The following is a 17,812-nucleotide window of genomic DNA, read 5'->3' as shown; positions in this document are numbered from 1 at the left end:
CTACCTCCTCTTTGAATACTTTGTGACCTAGCCTCCACAACTCTCTGGCGTAGAGAATTCCATCCATTCACTACCTTCTGAGAGAAGAAACTTCTCCCCATCTCAGTTTTAAATGAGTGTCCCCTTATTTTGTAACTATGTCCTCCAGTTCGAGATTCCCCCACTAGTGGAAACATCTTCTCAACAACTACCCTTCAAACCCTTTCAGAATCTTGTACATTTCAATAAGGTCACCCCTCATTCTTCTAAACTCTAATAAATAAAAGCTGAACCTGTTTAGCCGTTCTTGATAAGTCAACCCCTTCATCCCAGGAATCAGCCTAGTGAATCTCTTTTGAACTGCCTCCAATGCCAGTATATCCTTTCTTAAATATGGGGACCAAAACTCTACACAGTATTCCAGGTGCGGCTTCACCAATACCTGTACAGTTGTAACAAGACTTCCCTATTTTTAAACTCCAAACCCCTAGCAATACAGGCTAAAATTCCATTTGACTTCTTATTTACTTGCTGCACCTGCACGCTAACTTTATGTTTCATGCACAAGAACACCCAGATCCCTCTGTGCTGCACTTTCTTGGGGTCTCTCTCCATTTAAATAATAGTCTGCCTTTTGATTCTTCCTACCAAAGTGCATGACCTCACACTTTCCTACATTAAACTCCATCTGCCAAGTTTTTGCCCACTCACAACTTACCTATATCCCCTTGCAGATTCCTTATGTCCTCATCACAACATGCCCTCCCACCTATTGTTGTATCATCAGCAAATTTGGATACAATACACTCTGCCCCCTCCTCCAAGTCATTAATATAGTTAGTAAATAATTGAGGCCCTAGGATAGATCCTTGTGGCACTCCACTAGTTACATCTTTCCAACCTGAAAAAGATCCATTAATCCCAACTCTCTGTCTTTTGTGTGTTGACCAATCCTCAATCCATGTCAATACATTACCCCAATACCTTGAGCTCCTATTTTGTGCAATAACCAATCGAATGCCTTCTGGACATCCAAATACACTACATCTACTGGTTCCCCTTTATTAACTCTGCTTGTTATATCCCCAAAGAAATCTAGCAAATTTGTCAAGCATGATTTCCCTTTCATAAAACCATGTTGACACTGTTTGATTGTGTTAAGCTTTTCTAAATGTCCTACTATTTCTTCCTTAATAATGGACTCTAGCATTTTCCCAATGACAGATGATAGGCTGACTGGCCTATAGTTTCCTGACTTTTGTCTCCCTTCTTCTTGAACAGGGGCATCACATTAGTGATTTTCCAATCCGCTGGGACCCTCTTGGAATCCAATGAGTTCTAGAACATTTCGACTAATGCCTCCACTACCTCTGCAGCCACTTCCCTCAAAACCCTTGGATGCAGGCCATCAGGTCCTGGTGACTTTAGTCCCGTTAGTTTGTCAAGTACTTTGTCCCTCTTGATATAGACTGTTACAAGATTTTTCTTCCCATTAGCTTCTTGCTTATCTGACATCATTGGGATGTTTTAGTGTCCTCCACTGTGAAGACCGATGCAAAATATAAGTTATCCGCCATTTCCCTGTTATCAATTCTCCAGTCGCATCCTCCAAGGATCTTACGCTCACTTTACCACTCTCCTTTTTGTATACGTGTAGAAACTCTTGCCGTTTGTTTTTATATTTCTTGCCAATTTACTTTCATAATCAATTTTCTGTCTCTTTATTAGCTTTTTAGTCATCTGCTGCTGGTTCCTAAAAAGTTCCCAAACCTCTGGCCTACTACTAATTTTTGCCACTTTGTATGCCTTAGTTTTTGATTAGATACTCTCCTTGATGGCCTTTATTAACCACAGTGGTTCATCCTTCTCGTCGAGTCCTTCTTTTTGACCGGGATAAATTTTTGCTGAGTATTATGAAATATCTGCTTAAATGTCTGCTCACCCACTGACCTTCCCCTTAGCCTATTTTCTCAGCCTGCTTTAGACAATTCTTTCTTCATACCTCTGTAATTGCCCTTACTTAAGTTGAGGACACTGGTTTGAGATTTGAGTTGCTCACCCGCAAACTAAATTTGAAATTCTACCATGTTGTGATCGCTATCCCCTAAAAGGATCCTTAACTACGATATCTCCTATTAATCCCACCTCATTACACAATACTAGATCTAAAATAGCCTTTTCCCGGGTAGGTTCTGCAACATATTGCTCTAAGAAACAATCCCTGATGCAATCTACAAATTCGCCTTCCATGTTATCCCTACCCAGTCAATATGCAGATTAAAATCACCCATGACAATTATAGTGCCCTTCTTACATGCCTCCATTATTTTCTGATTTATACTTTGTCCTTCAGTGAGGCAACTCTTTGGGGGGCTATAGACAACACCCATCCGTGGCTTCTTCCCCTTGCTATTCCTTATTTCCACCCAAACTGATTCCACATCATGATCTATTGCACCTATATCACTACTCACCACCGCACTGATACCTTCCTTTATTAACAAAGCTACCCCACCACCTTTTCCTTTTTGCCTATTTTTCTGGAACGTCAAATACCCTTGAATATTGGGCTCCCAGTTTTGGTCACCCTGCAACCGCGTCTCTGTAATAGCTATCAAGTCATATCCATTTATTTCTATTCGTGCTGTCAACTCATCTATCTTGTTACAAATGCTGTGTGCATTCAGACAAAGAGCCTTAAGCTTTGATTTTTTACCATTATTGCTCATTCTGGTTCTGATTCTGCTGCACTCTTCTGCTTACATTTTCTGCCCCTTCCTGTCACACTTTATTGTTCACCTCTTCACCACCCTGCGCCTCTGCTCTCTCATTTCTTTTTGATTTTTTAAACTTCCCTTCAATTGAACCCTACCCCCCACTAACTGGTTTAAAGTCCTATCTACAACCCTAGTTATATGATTCACCAGGACACTGGTTCCAGCACGGTTCAAATGAAGCCCGTCCCAACGGAACAGCTCTCTCTTTCCCCAGCAGTGGTGCCAGTGCCCCTTGAATTGGAACCCATTTCTCCCACACCAATCTTTGAGCCATGCATTTACCTCTCTATTCTTATTTACCCGACGCCAATTTGCATGTGGCTCAGGTAGTAATCCAGAGATTATTACCTTTGTGCTTCTGCTTTTTAATTCAGCCCTGAGCTGCTCATAGTCCCTCTGCAGAACCTCTTTCCTAATCCTACCTATGTCATTGGTACCTATATGGACCACGACAATTGGATCCTTCCTCTCCCACTCCAAGTTCCTCTTCAGCCCAGAAGAGATGTCCTTAACCTTGGCACCAGGTACACAACACAGCCTTCGGGACTCTCTGTCTTTGCTGCAGAGAACAGCATCTATTCCCCTAATTATGCTATCCCGTATTATTACCACATTTCTCTTTTCTCCCCCTACTTGAATGGTACTCTGTACCATGGTGCTGTGGCCAGTTTTGCTGGCAAATGGTAAAACAAAAAGGCTGAATAAGTGCTTCAGATCATTGTGTACGCTTCACTTCCTTGTTTATTGTTTATTGATTATCTGCTAAAACAGTGTATCACCCAGATGAAAATACTTGATCTCAGCACCATGGAAACACTAGTATTGAGAGAGAAGCCATCATCGTGGTTAGCTGGACCAATCAGAACAACTGACACAGGCCAACAGAAGAAAGCAAGCCCAGCCAATAAGGAGCAAAGGCATGGAGAAAGAAAAAGTGGCACCCAAGCCCATGCTAAATGGAGAACAAGGGTGGGTTTGCCATGTCACATTGTGCAAGTCAACATTCTCAGTGATCATTCTGGTGAAGTCAGAGTACAGTTTGCAACTAATGATCAAAGACTTAGAAGCTGCACTCAGATGTGCTGTCTCTGATTAACACATGGCTGAATTCCAAATCCTGAGAAACAAGAAAGGCAGCAAAGTTTCACAAAGTGTCAGCTGTAGCTCAGCTGGTCGCACTCTCACCTGTGAGTCAGAGGGTTTTGGGACAAGTCCCACTCCAGGACTTCGGCACAAAATCAAGGCTGATATTCTATTGTGCTACTGTACTAAGGGATTCCTCATTTGCCAGAGGTGCTATTTTTGAATGAGATGTTAAAACGAGTCCCCATCTGCTCTCTCAGGTGGACATATTTTGACATAGAGCAGAGTAGTTATCCCCGGTATCCTGGACAATATTTATCCCTCAATCGTCATTAAAACAGAGTACCTGGTCATTGTCACACTGTTGTTTATAGGAGTTTACTGTGCACAAATTGGCAGCCTCATTTCATACATTACAACTGTGACGACACTTCAAAAATTGGCTGTAAAGTACTTTGTGGTCATGAAAGGCACTATATGAATGCACATCTTCCTTTCATCATTCTTTTAATGAAATGTTTGTCAAGTGAATACGTATATGTAGTATCTTTACCTATTTGATGCATAGTGGGTTTTTTTGCTAAAATTAATGCATGTGCCTAAACAGTGTTGCCAATAGCTACACCAATGGCTAGGCAACAACATTTTTTAGACAACATTGCTTTCTGCCCTTTTGTCCAGAAACCTGTGTCATTATTTAATTCATTAATGGCTTAGTAACTGTTACATATACCTCAAAATATGGCACTTAAATACAAAAATAATTGATGTCATTATCTTATTTCAGCAGCATACTTTATGACCAGCATTTCCTCAGTGATACTTTGTCACTCATCAAATGAAGTGCTGCCTTATTTATAAATTGGACATGTGGACAAAACTCATGTTGACACAGATGGTGCTGAAAATCATTCAAAAAGCAATCAAAATCCCAGGGGAAAAAAGCACATACAGGCATGTGAACATCAATGTAAACTACAAGGCCATGTCAATTTAGATCACATTTTAACATGCTTCAGGTCTTTTTATTATGTAGGAAGCAGTTGGGCACTCTTGGCATAATACTATTTCGTTATTATGCAAATAACTATCGCCCTGCAAACATTAATTTTGTGGTGCACAAATGAAAGTCATTAGGAGATGGATTCTAATGTGTGGAGCTGGTAAACTCTGAAAAAACTCACTCCCATTACATTTATCTGATGTCAGACAGGTAAAAATGGGATAATTTTTTTCTTAGAAAAAGTAATTTATCATAATGCAGCACTTTTGTGTCCTCCTCCGGACACCCAAAGTGCTCTATAGCCTATTAATTACTTTTGAGATATAATCACTGTCATTACTTAGGCAAATGAGATACTATCTTACTTGATAAAGATGTTTACTTATTTTAGCAGGGGTAGTGTTTGATGGGTGAGGGGAGAGAGAATTTTTTTGCAGTTTGTTTAAAACATAAATCATTTTATTGGTCACACTAATGCTTAAAAACATTACGAACAAATTTAGTTACCCTTCCCATTGTGCAGCAGGGACAGATAGATGGCAGAGGAGGTGGAATCAGAATCACTGTACTGTGCTTCACAAATTATTACACTTGATTATCCTGCTTCTGAAAAGAAAATGTTCTTACCTTTAATTTCTGCAGGTGTGAAGATTGATTCTGGAAGGATTGCAATGGTCTCCAAGTCTTCAGGTTTTTCTCCTCGGATAATGTCATACCGTGGAAGCTTCACTCCTGAGAAGTTCATTTTGTGAAGACGATCTACTGAAATAACTGGAAAAAAAATGACTTTAGTTAGTCTTTGATGATCAAATATCATCCGCCCCAAATGTAAAAGCTGGCATAAAGAGCAGAGAGCTCTAAAGACTTATGCTTACACATTGGGTTAGATTTTAGCTTGGGCTGCTGGATTAAACTGGACAGTAATGGCCTGAACAGTAATGGCTTACCAACATGCTTATGCCAATTGGCTGCCTGATATCATGCCAGCCCACATGCTGCGAGCTGCATGGGATGGTTGTGGAGTGGGGGGAGGGGGGGCAACTGCTTTCTGCCTGTAGCTCACTGAGCTTTGTTTATAAGGCCCAGAATCCCATCAGCGCTATCGAGCAGTTGGCCAGCACGCTCTGCAGTCAGCCACCCAATAGTTATGACCCAACTCATTATTTTTATTCTCAATATTAGCAACTACTTTTACGCTGTATCCCCAGATCAGAAGCACATCAACATCACTCTCTACAATTGCCATTAATGCTCTTCTTCAGTGAATCTCCATTGACGTACTTATGAGCAGGGCAAGAGGTCAACTCAAAACGAAACAATGCTGTAATCCTATCTTGACAAGCAGTTCCTCTGAGTGTAACACCCCTGCAGAATAAAATCTAAACTTCCTTTACGCCAACACTAAAACTGTAATGTGATTGACCCTTAAATTACTGAAACAACGTCATCTGGATGAGACTCTAATTTGAATCTCACTTGTGTTAATTGTAGCAACTGAGGTTAAGTATATACAGGTAAAGGGCACTGACTGAATGGTTACTTGGGCCTGAATATTGCCGTCAGCGTATGGGGGCAACACGCCGACGTACAAAATGATGCGAGATGATGCCGGGCGCGCATCCCGACATCATCGTACGTCATTTAGGTCTTTCGTTCGGCGGGTGCGTGCCGGAGGCAGCTGCGCGCCCGCCGAACTGTCAAAGGTCTATTAAGACCATTAGGGGAGTAATTTAGATAATTAACAGTGCTGCCCATTCAACCTTAAGGTTGGGGGGCAGGCGAAGAGCCCAAGTGGCCTTCGCTTTTTCAGGAAACTTCATCCACAGGCTGGGTTCCCAGAGTTCCCTGAAGGTTTTATGAAATTATTAATTAATTTTTGCACAATTCATAAACATGACCCAGCCCATGAGGGGACAAGTCTAAATAATTTTTAACTTTATTATTTATAAACTTTTATTATGTACTATTATGTACGCTCTGTGCCTCAGGGAGATTTCTGCGCTCTTTCGCACGCATGTGCAACAGAGCACAGGCCCCGATTCTCTCTCCTCCCCCTGCCCGCACAGGTAGCACTAAGCGCTACCGGCCATGCGTCACGCTGGGCGGGTCTTAACTGGCCCGCCCACATAAAATGGCAGCGCACAGCCGATCACAGGCAGTGATCAGTTCCATGCCCGCCCGCTTCACCCAGCCCGCCTGACACAGGTAAGGTTCTGGCCTTGAGCACATATAAAGAGACATTTACTGACACAGGCTGTGAGTCAAGCAAGGAGGTATATCCCTGCAATAATTTACTCTGTGAGTAAATCTATACCAAATAAAGATTGACACTGGTTTGTTCCTTCATCGACTGGCCAACAGGAGTATAATAACTTGCACATCGCAAAAGCTGTGGTCTTCCTTTCTTAATTGCAACTTATGCTCAAATAATTAACTAGAAATTTGTGCACCAATAGAAAATGTAAGCATGTTGTTATGTTATTGCATCTACTGACTATTTGGGACATGTGTCTTAAGGTTTTTGCCTACGTGGCTATATGTAAAGTTTCAGTCCATATTACCATTAATTGTCCTTCATCTCAAGTGAAATGGATGGAAACTGGAAAGCCTCATGCTGAAAAGTTCAGAAGTACAATTGCCATAACCTCAACTCTGGATGAGTGAAATGATGCTTCCATTTCATTTGAAATGAAAATACTGTATAAAAGTGGTTTGCTGCTCAAACTTAAATCTCTAGTCAGAAAGCTCTGAATTTAGCTTCTAACGACTTTTGAATTCAAGAGCTGTGGTATATTGTAAAAACTAAGAATTTCTGAAATTCAATATTTAAAGTGTTAAACATACCACTATGCTGAGGAGCCCCTATTAGGGAAATGGTGCTGATGAAAAGATGCATAGTCAATCTGATAAAGTTTGAAAACCACTCAGAATAAAAATTTTTAACTAATATATTCTAGAAGACATGACATATTACAGGCTCAAGCCTGCCTATGTTCCATCTTCTGTACTGCTCACCAATATTAGGTGTGACGATGGTGAAGGGGCTGAGGTAGGTTTTTCTCATGTTTTGTGCCAGAGCATTTGCATAATCCTCATAGTGTCTTAGCAGGTGTGCAGTCCCTCCATCTGTTTGCTGGATCATGTCCCAGTGCTTTTTGTTACTTACATCAAGAATAGCACTTCCAACTTTGATAAGGTTCTAAAAATGTAGCAAAACAAAACAAGCAATTTATTAATTAGTTCATTAAGTTCAAATAAGCAAGTCCATCCAAGGAGCACATCTGATCAACATCATTGAGGGCTGCATCCATCTACTGAATCAGTTGATGGGAGTTATGCATAACTTCTTAATCCCTATAGGTAATCAATCAAACTTCAGCACAAGGTGATTCCCTTTTAATGCTCAAAGGCCTTCCTCCATTTAGCAAAATTGAAATGAAGCAAATATTCTCTTGAGATCCTGGTTGTTATAGTGCAGCAGTGCACTTTGTTATTATGCTGCAGAACATTTAAAGATCTTGCCTGGGAAATCCCATAGAGTTGTTTCAGCTTCCCCAGTGTTACTTTGCCAGAAGCGTGGTGGAATCTCCATTAAGGTATGTAAATTTACTGCTCTAAAGGTCTTCACGGGTCCTGCTATCTCAAGGGCCCCCTAACACAGTTGTGAGGGCCATAAAATAAAATCAGAGGATGAATCATTCCAGATCATTCCCATGCTTTTGGCCATACAGCAGCATAGGAAAAGGCGTAGATACATGGTGCCTCTCTTGCTCAAAGGATTATATAAAGCAGGGGAGTAACAAACTAAACTAGTGAAAGGTCAGCATAGTAAAAACGTCAAGAACAATCATGCAAGGAATGATTAACACTCAGAATAGTCTTCTTGGTAGGATAGTGGACAAAAAAACTCTAGACTCACTGAAGTTCCAGTCTGATGACTCGATGGGGTCTGCAATTTTTTGCTTCATCATTTTGTTTAAATATTACACTTATGGTACAGCAATACTTTCAAAATAGAGTGAAACAAGATTTCAGTTTTCAAACCACCTTGAAATTATATAAGCACTTTTCAAAGCAAATGCAAATAAATGGCTCGAAATTTTATGTATGAAATTATTACTAAAAGTACATCTAACAAACAAAAATTATTACTTGCATAAGTTTTCATGATACATAAAAACAGAAATAGATAGACCTATGATAATTGACAATGGGAAGTATAAAATGAAGACTGGAAGTGTACACTGTTAACCTTGATAACTATGAGACTTCAAGATGATCCTGCCCATTACTGGCAAGATCAGCTAATTTAAATATTTACAAAATACATGCTTAGAGAGCACTGAGATCGTGGGTTTGGGTGGTTAGGTGCTAGCATCAGTTCAAGAATTGATGGCTGCCGTTAAAGCAATGTCTGATCTTTTGTTTTGAAATGGCTGACGCAAAATGCTTACTGCATTCATTGGGTAATAGAGGCCAAGGGGCTGGAGAACTGCAATGAAAATGTCTTCTATGGAGAAGATGGGCACTGAAATAATGGATCCCATCCACTGAAATGCCTCCCTTGAAACGCTCGCTAAAAATGGCCAAGTGTCCGCAGCGCTACCCAGGTGCTACAAAGTTATGATGCTTGCCCCTAGTTTAGGTATAATTTGGGCCTTACCAAGATTTATCACTTGCATAGCCTTTGTGGACTCTGGTTGCTTGGGAACCCCACACTATGAGGTGTCCTAGCAGATCAGATGTGGAGTAGCCCTCAACACTTGATGATGAGAAGTGACTGCACGCGCTGTGTTGAGTGGCTCAACATTCTGTGAACTGCATTAGGAATCTCTAGGCATTCTGAACTCTTTTACCTCTGTGAACTGGACATCCTGGGTTGCAGCTAAGTCAAAGCCCTGCTGCATGTTCTCAAATTCTAAGATTTTTGAGGTCACATGGTACGCTATCTTTATATCACTGCCAAAATATTCATCCGTGTGCTGAGTGGCGTTCCGCAACATTAGGGCAATTTTCTTGGATTTTCCCATATCCAGCAACGTTTCATTTCGTTTCAATTTATCAGCCTGCACAAAAGACATAGCCTGAGAAAATGACAAAACTCCTCAACAATCATGATATTACATTTGTTTATGTTACCAAAATTCAGGGACCCAGTTTTGTTTAAAGGGAGGTCCAAAATGAAATCTTTCCAAAGTCATTATTTGATGAGATTGGCACTCGGGTTTTAACTATGACTGTCAACAGAAAGAAAGAGGGAGGTATAAGGAAATCAGAAGCATTCAACAGTTGTAGTCATGTCCAAAATATTGAATTGTGCTCTCATCACCTAGAGCTCCAGAAACAAATCTAAACATCAACAAGGAAAAAGGTATATTAAAGTATTTTACTTCTGGGAAATGAATATTGAATATAAATATTCAAGTTATTGTGAATATAAAGTTTCTAATCTGATCACCATAACATCTCATGTTTTCTCTTTCCTTCTCCCGTTCAACAGGGTCAAAGCATTAATTATAGATGGTTGTACATTAGATTGAGTCTAGCTATGTTAAGTAATTATGTAACATAATCAGATCACCAGTAATAATTTTAAAATTGCCTCTCATTTTACACCTCACAAAAGACAAATGATTACCTGTCAAATTATGACTGCAGGCACATGACCTAACATTTAAAGGCACAGAATATATGAGCACGGAGCTAGGCTGATACCTAGGTTTAGGGCTTTTCATATAATAATGAAACCATGGGCAGGATTTTCCCCTCATCGGGCTGGCGCGTTGGGCGGGCCCGGGAGCGGCCGTGAAACGGTCCACCGCCCACGATCAGGCTCCAACCGCGATTTCACGCTGGCTGGCCAATTAACGGCCAGCCAGCGTGAAACGTGCGCTGGGAACCTCAGCGCTGCCGGAGTGGGGTCGGGAGGGTCGCAAGCGCTGAAGTTTGTGCATACGTGGGGGGGGGATGCACTCACTGGAAGCTCCCTGAAGGCACAGAGCTGCCTCAGGGAGCTGAAGATTTTTAAAATGAAAAATGAAGAATCTACAATTAATATAAACATGTCCCCACGTGTGACTCAGTCACATGAAGAGGGACATGTTTAAAACGAGTTTGAAAAGGTCTTATTGTTTTTTTTATTCATTGCTGGAAACCTCATCCCGCCCATGGATGAGGTTTCAGAAAAAATGCAAAGGCCGCCTAGCCTATTCGCCCGCCCGCCAGCCAACTGTAAAGTTGGACGGGCAGCAAAGAAATCATCTTAATGAGCTGCTTAAGGGCCTGAAGGGCCGACTCTCGCGCACGTCCGCCGACCGAAATATCGCGCGAGTGCGCAATGACATCAGGGTGCTCACCTGACATCATTGCGCACTATTTCATGCTCTGGCGTTTCGGGCGTGCTCCTGCAGTCCGAGCTGAAAGTTCTGGACTATAATTTCAGGACTTCCTCTGCTGCCTCACGAGAAGATAAAAAGTCTGCAGAGTATTACTGCAAGAAAGGCCCATATCACATACATGGAATCATGAAAACTGTTCAAGAGTTGCGTCCATTGGAAGGAACTGCAAAACCTCAGCACCTTGTTCAACTCAACCTTTTAAACCAATTTCTCCTACTGAAACTTACAAAGGTTTTCAGCTCTGCAAAGCTATTGGTGGTACAATTAAAGAGATCAGGAGGGAGCCAGCCCCTGTGTTCATCACAGTGTCGGATTCCTGTTCCTGTAGAAGAAAATGATACAGTATCTCAGTGTTTGCCAAGTACAGTCTTTGGAGCAGAGATAGGTGTATGTCGGCTGCCACCAAAACTATTGTGTGTAGCAGCTCAAACACATAACCGATTGGAAGGATTAAATCACCTCAATGACATTTTACTAACTGGATAGAGTCGGATACAAGATCAGCTTTATGGCTCTTCCCAAGCTTAGCTGGATACAGTTTGTATTTTTATTCGCCCAAGTTAGATGATTCTAGATGTTTCTACATCCATTTCAGTGAAAGACAGCAGAGTCATGGAACACATAACACTCAAAGCTGCCAATGAAAGGGTTTGTACCAACAATAAATTTATCTATCTCACATTTGAAGATATTAAGTTTAGACTCTGACTCCACTTGGTTAATTTGGCAATACTCTTGCCTTAATCAGAAAGTCAGGGATTCGAGCTCCACTTCAAACTTGATCACATCGTCTAGGCTGATTTTTTTATTAAACATTCCGAACCATAGCTTTATTTGTTGTGTAGATACACTGGTAGGTTATGCAGTGCTGGAGGAAGCCATTGTTTATTGCACTTCACTTTTGGATGAGGTAATAAGCCAAAGCTCTATCTGCCTGCTTAGATGGAAAGCATATGTTTCCACGGTACTATGTGAGGCAGACATCTGTTCATTAAGAAAATGCAAGATAAGTAGTGTCCAACCAACGAATACATTCTCCTTTAGATTTTAATGATGATTCTTCCTAGACAAACAAATAGGCACTGACATAAGATACAAACCTTTGCTCTAATATTCACACAGGTATCCACAAATGTAGAGGTAGAAAACTGTGCAGCTTAACAAATTATCTAGCTCAATACAAGATAAGCAGATCTCATTTATTGTTTTCTGAATCAAGATTAAAATAAGCAAGCTTATTTACAGTCATGCTGTAGACTATGAGTCTCAGTTCAGTGCATGGCACCATGCACTTCTCTACCATATCTCCAGCAGGGGGAGAACAGAGAAGGCACATTTACAAGGAGCTGTGTGTGTAATACAGTTAAGGAGGGCAGAAAGTTGAAGACAGGATTACAGCAGAGATCGTGAATTGGAAAATTTTACTGTTACTGCATCAGTTTTGCCAGAGCTGACCAGACCGGTTAGTGGGGCTTGTTAAAGGGATCAGATGAAAGAGTCTCTGGGCATCTGTGCCATTGAGACTGTTGTGAGCACAGTTCAGGTGGTTCAGCAGGAACATGCCTCATTGGTGATCATCGTACCTGGGAAACTCAGCTGAAATAGATCTGTTGGTGAAAGCGACTCGTGGGCCTAATCCAGTGGGTGGGAAAAGTGAGATATCCTACGTACAGAAGGCAGACTTTAAAGGGCTTTGAGATTGCACATGGGCATCCTGCTGAGAGATTTCTGAAGAGGCGGCGAAAGGGCCTGAAAATTTGGTGGGTTTGTGTCTGGACCAATGCTCGAAGCCCTCCCGCCTCAGTAAGTAAGTTCTGGATGGGCAGGCCCATGATCAACCTTCCTACCCTGTCTCCATTTGAGACACTTAAGTAGCCAATGAACAAACACATGAGGGCCTTTTCCAACTTTCGCTGCAATTCTCTCAGCTCCAGACAGGCCTGCAAAAACATGGGGTGTGCATGACTGGTTAAATTATGTGGATTGCATGTCAGCTGTTGGGGGTAAAATCCCTCCATCTGCACTCATTTGTGCATGATCGAGGGCATGGACATGAGGCAGGTGGGCGGCTACTGACAGCCACTACCCCGCTCTTGCCTCTGACCCCACTGTCCCCCTCTCCCCGCAACTCCCACCCCAAGAAAACTCCACCCCATTACTTACCTCTCTCCTGGGCCCCGGGACACCAGGGGGTGCTGTTCTGACAGCAGCTGTGGCCTCCTCCATGCCACTGGTGTCCCCGGTTCAGCCTGATTGGCATAAGACCCTGCGGGCCTTCCAAAGAAGAGGCAGCGTGGGTCTCTCGCTGGCTCTCCAGCCAGAAGGCAAGACCCTCACTGCTAACGGAAGATTCCGTTCTTCCTTTCTATTGAAATACCATTTCTCTGATAACGTATGCATATTTATGTTGATTTTTGGTTCAATTGTTACAGCAACAGTTTTAAAAAGTAAAATCTTGTCCCTCGGTCCCTTCCATTGAGGTTGTTTGGGGATTCCTTTCTTTACAGGTTATCAGTCTGTATTGTAACGAGGGCTTCTCCTGCACCACTGCCATGGCTTTTGCTGCTAGTCTGACAAAAAAACTCTTGTTTGCCCAAACAAACAGGGCTTCCTGTCCAAGTTACAACAATGGAGTGGGAGTGGAAGAAGAAATGAAAGATTTCCCCCGTGATTCACCTTCAATGTCTCACACTCAGTGAGTTAGGTTATAGGTTTTCTTCTCAATTTCATAGAGATCTTTCTTTCTTCGTTTATTTAAACAGCCAGCTCAAGGAGGCACAATAAAAAAGCCTAGAAACTCAGCACTTCCGAACAGTTTAAATGAAAGCCATTCCTCAACTCTGGTGGCATTTGACTACATCTTTATAATGTGTCTCAACAACTGAATCAGATTAAACTGTTCCAGGTGATTAACAAGGAAATATTTTGAAGTGTAATAATAACATTACCCATTGACCCTTTGGGACAAGGCACTGCAGCAGGGAGTCCAAACTTAGTTCTAGGCCACCAGATCTCTGCCTCCATGGCTCGTGGGCAGCTGTCATAAATCACTGAAGGGAAAATAAACAGATTAAAAATGCAGGATACTTTTAAAGCTGTGGGAAAATCAAAAATGAATCACTTCTCTATTACATCAATTAGTTACTCCCGTAAAAACTGCTGGATATAGGCTAGTATCAAACCGCATCAATGTTTCTCCATACAAGTCAAACATATTCACTCAATGCACCATTGAAATACATGGAATTGCATAAAATTGGGGTAATTATGTGATAGATACCCACTAAACAAACCAGAAAAGGTTGTTACTTGTCCATTCCCGTCTAAATAAATTTTTAACTATATGGCATATCTTAGTTACTTCCAAACAGCTTCTCTGTCACTTAAAATAACGTTTACAAGTGTGGAGTTACATTCCTTCAGATCTTAATTATTAGTGGAGATTTAAGAAAATAAAAGAAATATTTTAAAGACTTTTTCTTATTGTCTTTTTAAAAAAATTTCTTTTCCTCTTAACCCATTCTTTCTCTTTAATTGACTTCCTACGCTTCCTGTTTCAGACTCTGTGATGTTCATTAAAAATTCTTCAATTTGATTGGGTTAGGAGATGCGCAGTTGCTGGTCCCACACACAGGTTGTGGATCTCTGTGGAGGGTGCTGTGCTGAAATAGCTTTCAAATCGCCATAAGCTTGAGTTCAAAGCCCCTCAGGAAGTCTTTGGGGAAATACTGGCACCATCTGTTTGCTGCTCACCATAAAATCAGTGCCAGTATCTCATCGGATCCAACTCATTAAACAATAAACTAAAAATAGTACTTTTCTGTTTTAGTTTCACAAAGCTAGTAGTAAGTTCTGCGGTTCTGCTGCAAGGTATCATAATACAAAGCACAAAAGCCCGGGAAGTGAAGAACAGACCTTGTCAGAATTATATATGACTCAAATGTGGGATATTTCTCACATTTTGTAACATACGGTCATAATTCATAGTGCCAAGGGAAATATCAGAATGCAGACTGTCCAGCGCTCTTTTAGCTATATTTTTACCAGCACTGAATACTAATGAAGATTAATGGTTGCCCAATTCAATCCTCATTTTTAAATATAAATCTTTCTGTTCTTAAGTCTGTCCCAGGCCAAAATCTACTTCCACATGAACTCACCTTCACAACCATTAGTGAAGACTTCAGCAAAAGGATTGTCACAGTGGTCGCACTGTCGTCCAATCACACCAGGCTTACATTGGCACTGTCCTGTCTCCATATCACATGAGCGAGCAAGCGAACCAATTGAGTAACAGTCACATGGGTAGCAGGCATTGCTTCCTGGTGGCCAGTAATGGTTTTCCTAAATCAAATTATAAATTATTACCTTATAATTATGTAGCCAACACTGTAAAATAGAGGCACAGATTTAGTTCCTGTATTTCTCCTTCCCTGTATTTTGTCTCGTGGTTTGGTGTCAAATTTTGTTGATAACACTGTGAAGTGCCTTGGAATGTTTTAGAATGTGAAATAAATATAACAGATTTAAATATATATTTTATATGTATATATATTATCTCCTTCATTTCACTAGACATACAATGGAGAAAATGTATTCAACAGGTACTCTTAAAAAAGCCACAATCTACAAACAGTCACACTGACACCAAGGCCTGAATCTTTCCCTCGTCGGGTGCGTGTGATCGGCGGGCCTGGGAGCGGATGGGAAAAGGCCCACGACTGCGGTCAGCCTCCGAACGCGATTTCACACCGGGTGGCCAATTTAAGGTCTGCCCAGCGTGAAACACGTCTTCTGAATGGTCAGGAAGAGCTGGGCAGGGGCAGGGGCCTGTCGGGCGCTGGGCTCAACGGTGATCCGGCGGGCACTTTAAAACCGGCAAAGTCAGCTCCCTGAAATCTGCCAGGAGAGAACCTTTAGAGTCGGTCCCAGCATCCCCCCCAACCCTCCGTTTCTCAGACGAGTGCCTCACGGTCCTCGTGGAGGAGGTCGATGTCAGGTGGGACATCCTTGTTCCGAGGGATGGCAGGAGGAGGCTACCGCACCAGACCAAAAAAGCTTGGGAGGAAGTGGCAGCCGATGTCAGCAGCCATGATGTTATGAGGCGCACATGGGTGCAGTGCCGCAAAAGGTTCAGCGACCTGCTGCTCTCGGCAAGGACGAGTACTGTGTTGGCGTGGACCAGCGTAGAGAAGTATTAAGGGCTGGCCAGCCCCCTTGGAGCTCAGGAGTATTAGAGTCTGAGTGCCAACTGTCAATGAGGCCGGAGCTGGTCAAGGGGGTGAGCCCTGGCTACTTGGCCTGAGTACCTTGTGGCTCGCTGCCATGACTCAGATATGCCCTGCAAGGTGTTCCTCAGGTGGGGTTGGCCAGGCTGCAATGGCGCTGTAGATAGAGAGTGGACTAATCAATGCTCCTCTGTCCTTTCAGGAGAAGAGGAGCAATGACAACATTGAGAGGTCAAGGACAGGCAGAGGCCCCTTAAACCTCCTAATCATGACGAGGTACGAAACAGCTGCATTGGAACTGGAGAGCCGCCACCCACCCTGGTCAGCCAGTCCGGGAGAGGCAGGGGTCTCTGATGAAGGTAAGAATGCAGTGCACAGAGATGACAGTGTTGGTTTGTGTAAACATTCTTGTGTAGTCTCATTATTAATGGGAGTCCCCACTGATCATTGAAAGATGATGGCACCATGGTGTAGATCTCCATTGTCTCACCAGGATGCTCGGCATGCACAGTGATAGTGTGATGACTTAAACTAATGACATGTCATTGTTCTCCCTTAGATTAACCAGCATGCACTTGAATGCAGGTCCCCGAAGAGCCACCCTTGACACCAGGGGACCACTGGGCTTTAGATACACCTGAGTCACACCCGCTCTCTGAACCAGACACGAGCACAGATACCAGCACCTGGGCATTACATCATTGGCTAGAATGTCGATGCACAGCGGTGAGGGCACTTCACACTCGCTTGAGGTGGAGGTACAGAGTGCCCAGGGCATCGGCAGTCAGAAGACTGCTGGAAACCAAGACAATGCTGAATTGAAGGCAGATGATGAGCCGCTGGAGTCATTATTAGGTAGTAGATACTGGGTGTCCAGCAAGATGTGCAGGAGGACCTGGCGGAGATCCATGAGGGGCTGCATGCCATGGTCTCTGTTGTGGAGGAGTCCATGAGGATCATGAGCACTGTGTTGACCCTCATGGCCGAGTGCACTGCCTCCTCCATTGAGAGAGTGGCGACTCTCATGGAGAGGCTCCAGGCACAGAATCAGGGGTTCCTGGGGTTGCGCTCAATGGTGAGTAGTGATCCAAAGCGACCTCACATTGGTGCATGAGCTGCTTGTCGTCTATGCAGGTTCCTCTCAGGGCGGTCTGGATGATGGCAGCAGCTCCTGCGCCCCTCTGCCAGTGACCGTAGAATCTGATGAGGCTGCGATGACTGGGGAGATGCCAGCTGTGGCACTAGCCGCTCCCTCACAGGCGGGGCAGCACAGACTCCACTGGCCAGAGAACGACCAGCAAGGTCATCAAGGCCAACAGGACAGCAGAGTCAGCAGGCCAGGCC

The 17,812-nt window shown here is 42.8% G+C and overlaps 1 protein-coding gene across 1 annotated transcript in view; it reads right to left on the bottom strand.

The window, feature by feature from the left end:
- celsr2 (cadherin, EGF LAG seven-pass G-type receptor 2) overlaps nt 1-17,812 on the bottom strand; it is a 328,955-nt gene that overhangs the window by 37,498 nt on the left and 273,645 nt on the right. The window contains exons 15-20 of the mRNA XM_078547792.1: nt 15,401-15,584; nt 14,189-14,290; nt 11,468-11,562; nt 9,699-9,908; nt 7,858-8,041; nt 5,470-5,613 (exon numbers count right to left, since the gene is read on the bottom strand). Coding sequence (XP_078403918.1) covers nt 5,470-5,613; nt 7,858-8,041; nt 9,699-9,908; nt 11,468-11,562; nt 14,189-14,290; nt 15,401-15,584 — 919 coding nt within the window. The remainder of the gene's footprint in view (nt 1-5,469; nt 5,614-7,857; nt 8,042-9,698; nt 9,909-11,467; nt 11,563-14,188; nt 14,291-15,400; nt 15,585-17,812) is intronic.

The sequence above is a fragment of the Cetorhinus maximus genome, chromosome 8, assembly GCF_964194155.1.
Source record: "Cetorhinus maximus chromosome 8, sCetMax3.hap1.1, whole genome shotgun sequence".
In the NCBI taxonomy this organism is placed as follows: Eukaryota; Metazoa; Chordata; class Chondrichthyes; order Lamniformes; family Cetorhinidae; genus Cetorhinus; species Cetorhinus maximus.
Note: the sequence above shows the minus strand (reverse complement) of the source record. Positions and strands in the feature narration are given on the sequence as shown.